The sequence below is a fragment of the Nicotiana sylvestris genome, chromosome 11, assembly GCF_000393655.2.
Source record: "Nicotiana sylvestris chromosome 11, ASM39365v2, whole genome shotgun sequence".
Lineage (NCBI taxonomy): Eukaryota > Viridiplantae > Streptophyta > Magnoliopsida > Solanales > Solanaceae > Nicotiana > Nicotiana sylvestris.
In genome coordinates this window covers 97854434-97858415 of record NC_091067.1, presented here as the reverse complement: position 1 = coordinate 97858415, position 3982 = coordinate 97854434, and the positions used below count along the sequence as shown (strand labels likewise).

The window sequence follows — 3982 nt, the reverse complement described above, 5'->3', positions numbered from 1 at the left end:
CTAGGAGTCATTTGATAAGATCAAGGGGTACTTGTCAAACCCATTTGTGTTGGTCTTGTCAGAACCCGAGAGACCTTTAATTCTCTATTTGACAGTCCTGGATAATTCATTCGGTTGTGTATTGGGTGAACATGACATCATTGGCAGGAATGAGCAAGCCATTTATTATCTCAGCAAGAAATTTACATCTTATGAGGTTAAGTATACTCCCCTTGAAAGGACATGTTACGCCTTGACTTGGGTAGCACAAAAGTTGAAGCATTATCTGTCGTCCTACACTACTTACCTCATTTCTCGCCTGGATCCTCTGAAGTATATCTTTCAGAATCCTATGCCCACATGAAGAGTTGCAAAGTGGCAGATTTTGCACACAGTGTTCGACATCATTTATGTGACTCGAACTGCGATGAAAGCCCAAGCATTGGCCGTTTATTTGGCTGAGAACCCGGTGGATGAAGAGTATGAGCCATTGAGAACTTATTTTCCTGATGAAGAGGTAATGTATATTGACAAGGTGGAGCAGGATGAGAAGCCAGATTGGAAAATTTTCTTTGATGGAGCTGCTAACATGAAAGGTGTCGGAATAGGGGCTATGCTCATTTCTGAAATAGGGCATCACTACCCTATTACGGCCCAACTTCGTTTTTATTGTACCAACAATATGGCTGAGTACGAGGCATGTATTTTGGGTTTGAGGCTAGCTGTAGACATGGGAGTCCAGGAAGTATTGATTTTGGAAGATTTGGATCTGTTGGTGCACCAGATTCAGGGAGAATGGGAGACTCAGGATTTAAAGGTCATACCGTATCGACAATGTTTGCATGATCTTTGTCAACGATTCAGATCAGTAGAGTTCAAGCATATTCCTAGGATTCATAATAAGGTTGTCGATTCCTTGGCTACCTTGGAATCAATGTTACACCATCCGGATAAGGCTTATGTTGACCCTCTACATATTCAAGTTCGTGATCAGCATGCTTATCCTAATGTGGTTGAAGAGGAACTTGATGGTGAACCGTGGTTCCATGATATTCAGGAATACATCAAGATGGGGGTGTATCCGGTATAGGCCACAGGTAATCAAGAGAGAACAATTCGACGTTTGGCTAGTGGAATTTTCTTGAGCGGCCGAATTTCATATAAGAGAACTCCAGATCTTGTACTGCTGAGGTGCATAGATGCTAAACAAGCCACAACTATCATGACCGAAGTGAATTCCAGAGTTTACGGACCGCATATGAGTGGGTATGTTTTGGCAAAGAAAATTCTTCGAGCAGGGTATTATTAGCTCACCATGGAACGAGATTGCATCAGCTTTGTGCGCAAGTGTCATCAATGCCAGGTACACGGTGATTTGATTCATTCTCCACCTCTGAGTTGCATACAATGTCTTCACCTTGGCATTTTATTGCTTGGGGCATGGATGTCATTGGACCAATTGAGCCAGCGACGTCAAATGGGCACAGGTTTATTCTGGTGGCCATCGACTATTTCACTAAGTGGGTTGAAGCTATGACTTTCAAATTTGTGACAAAGAACGCAGTGGTCGATTTTGTTCATTCAAACATCATTTGTCGGTTCGAAATCCCCAAGGTAATCATCACAGACAATGGTGCTAATTGTAATAGCCATTTGATGAAAGAAGTATGCCAACAGTTCAAGATTATGCATCGAAATTCAATCCCGTATCACCCCAAGGCAAATGGAGCTGTTGAGGGGGCTAACAAGAACATAAAGAAGATACTTCGGAAGATGTTGCAAGGTTCTAGGCAATGGCATGAAAAGTTGCCTTTTGCTTTGCTTGGTTACCGCACTACTGTTCGCACTTTAGTAGGTGCAATTCCTTATTTGTTGCTATATGGTACTGAAGCAGTTATACCCGCGGAGCTCGAAATTCTATCCCTTCAAAGTGTTGCTGAAGCTGAAATTGATGATGATGAATGGGTCAAAATCCGATTGGAGCAATTAAGTATGATTGACGAGAAAAAATTGGCAGCAGTGTGTCATGGTCAATTGTATCAGAAGAGAATGACAAGAGCATACAACAAGAAGGTGCGTCCCCGGAAATTTGAAGTGGGTCAGCAAGTACTAAAACGTATCCTTCCACATCAGGCTAAAGCTAAAGACAAGTTTGCCCCAAATTGGCAGGGGCTGTTCATTGTAACAAGAGTGTTGTCTAATGGTGCTTTGTATTTAATAGATATAGAAGGCAAATGTATAGATATGGCTATCAATTCTGATGCTGGATATTATGTATAATTTCTTTGGTTTGTCTAATTGTGTTGTTTGTACTTGGCATATTTTGAAGATTGGAATGATGAAGACATTTTATTCTGCTATCTAAACACTCTATCCTTTGTTACCCCATTTTAGCCTTATTGATTTTCTTTCATAACCCTATTTTGGAATCAGAAGCAGAGTTTAGAAATACAGATACATAAAATATGAATAAAAAGAGAAAAGAAAAAAAGAGAAAAAAGAAAAAAAAAAGTTAGAGCAAAAGAAAGAAAAGAAAAGAAAGAAAAGAAAAGAAAGAAAAGTAACAAAAACAAAGCAATTCCTATGTCTTGAACTATGTTCGACCTAATTCCTTTTAAGGATACGTAGGCAGCCTCATGGTTCGGTCCCATCAAAATAAAATTCAAAGTTCCTCAGGCAAAGAAACTGGGGCAGAAGTTGTGTTTTTCGTAAGAGATCTGATTCCAAAAGTTGTAATTCTAAGCCCTTTCAAGCTGCTTTGAGCCTTTATGATACCCTTTCTTTTTAACCCTATCCAAAAGCCTACACGACGGTCCAAAGAAAGACCTTCCGATCAATCTTTGAGGAATGCCGAGTCAAGCGAGATAGAGGTATGGTTAAGATCATGGGCAACACTCCGTTCTACATAAGGAAAAATGAATAAATGAGAGAGTCTTATTGGTGAAAATCCTCACGGGCACCGTAAGTCGACGAAAAGCCGAGAGAAAGCTAAAATGAGAGAGTCTTATGGGTGAAAACCTCCGCGGGCACCGTAAGGCTACAGTAAGTTGAGAGATGAACAAATGAGAGAGGTTTGTTGGTGAAAACCCATTAGGGCACTACAACTGACTTTGTAGAGAGTTTGGATCATGGAAAATCCCGGTTGCGAAGTACGAAGATGGAGTACAAAATGAAATATGATTAGGTGAATGATTTGGGCTGATTAATCCGAAATGCATGTCATGATCATTGGATCCAGTCGCCTCGCTCAGGTGAGTCTCTTTTCCACTCTTCCTCAAATAGTCATCTCTGTCTAAAATTCCCTCTCTGTCTTTGTTTCTCGAAGTCACTTTGCTTTATTTTCTTTTGGGTTTACTTCTCTGAGTCTTTTTCAATGTTAGCCTTGTTTAAGAAAGCAAGAAAGGATTTCAAAGCTTATTACCAACTTTCAATTGCACAAAGCAAAGTTTGACCGAAACATACCAGAAATAGCATGCTTCAAAATGAGAAATAAGGTGTTAGTGAGAGTTCAAGTGGTCAAGTGATTTCATGAACTTTGAATAGATACAAAGGTTCAAATTGGAAGGACAAAAATGTAAAACAACAATATGAGTGTGGGGCACTCGGGTCATTCAGGGTTCTGTGGTTGAGATTCGATTAGAAGGTCAAACAATTCTTTGCCAGCCCAAGGTAGCTAATCGGAATAAAGCATGGCAGTGGAAAGGCCACCCTTAGCAAGAATGCTGCAAACTAACCACAACATTTTCAAACTGATAAGTTTTTCTTTAATTGAAACAGAGGCAGAAAATTTTGTGTTCTGGAAGAACTCTCCATGAGGAAAGCATGCGCCAGACAGGTTCGACTGTAAGTTATCAGGACCCTCCTAGATAATGGGATTTAATTTCAAGTTTTCAGGACTCTCCTGGATAATGGGATATAGTTTTAGGTTATCAGGACCCTCCTAGATAATGGGATTTAGTTTAAGTGTTAGGACCTTTATAGATCATGAGATTCAACGTAAGTT

General features: G+C 40.1%; 1 protein-coding gene across 1 annotated transcript; it reads left to right on the top strand.

Moving 5' to 3' along the window:
* The first annotated feature begins 406 nt into the window (after nt 1-406).
* LOC138881376 (uncharacterized) lies at nt 407-1069 on the top strand. Its single transcript, XM_070161598.1, has one exon. It carries the CDS (start codon nt 407-409, stop codon nt 1067-1069), a length of 663 nt encoding a protein of 220 aa, XP_070017699.1.
* The last annotated feature ends 2913 nt before the right edge of the window (nt 1070-3982 follow it).

Excerpts from the sequence above, each read along its gene's own strand:
- LOC138881376 (XM_070161598.1), top strand. The coding sequence starts at position 407 with ATGAAAGCCCAAGCATTGGCCGTTTATTTGGCTGAGAACCCGGTGGAT.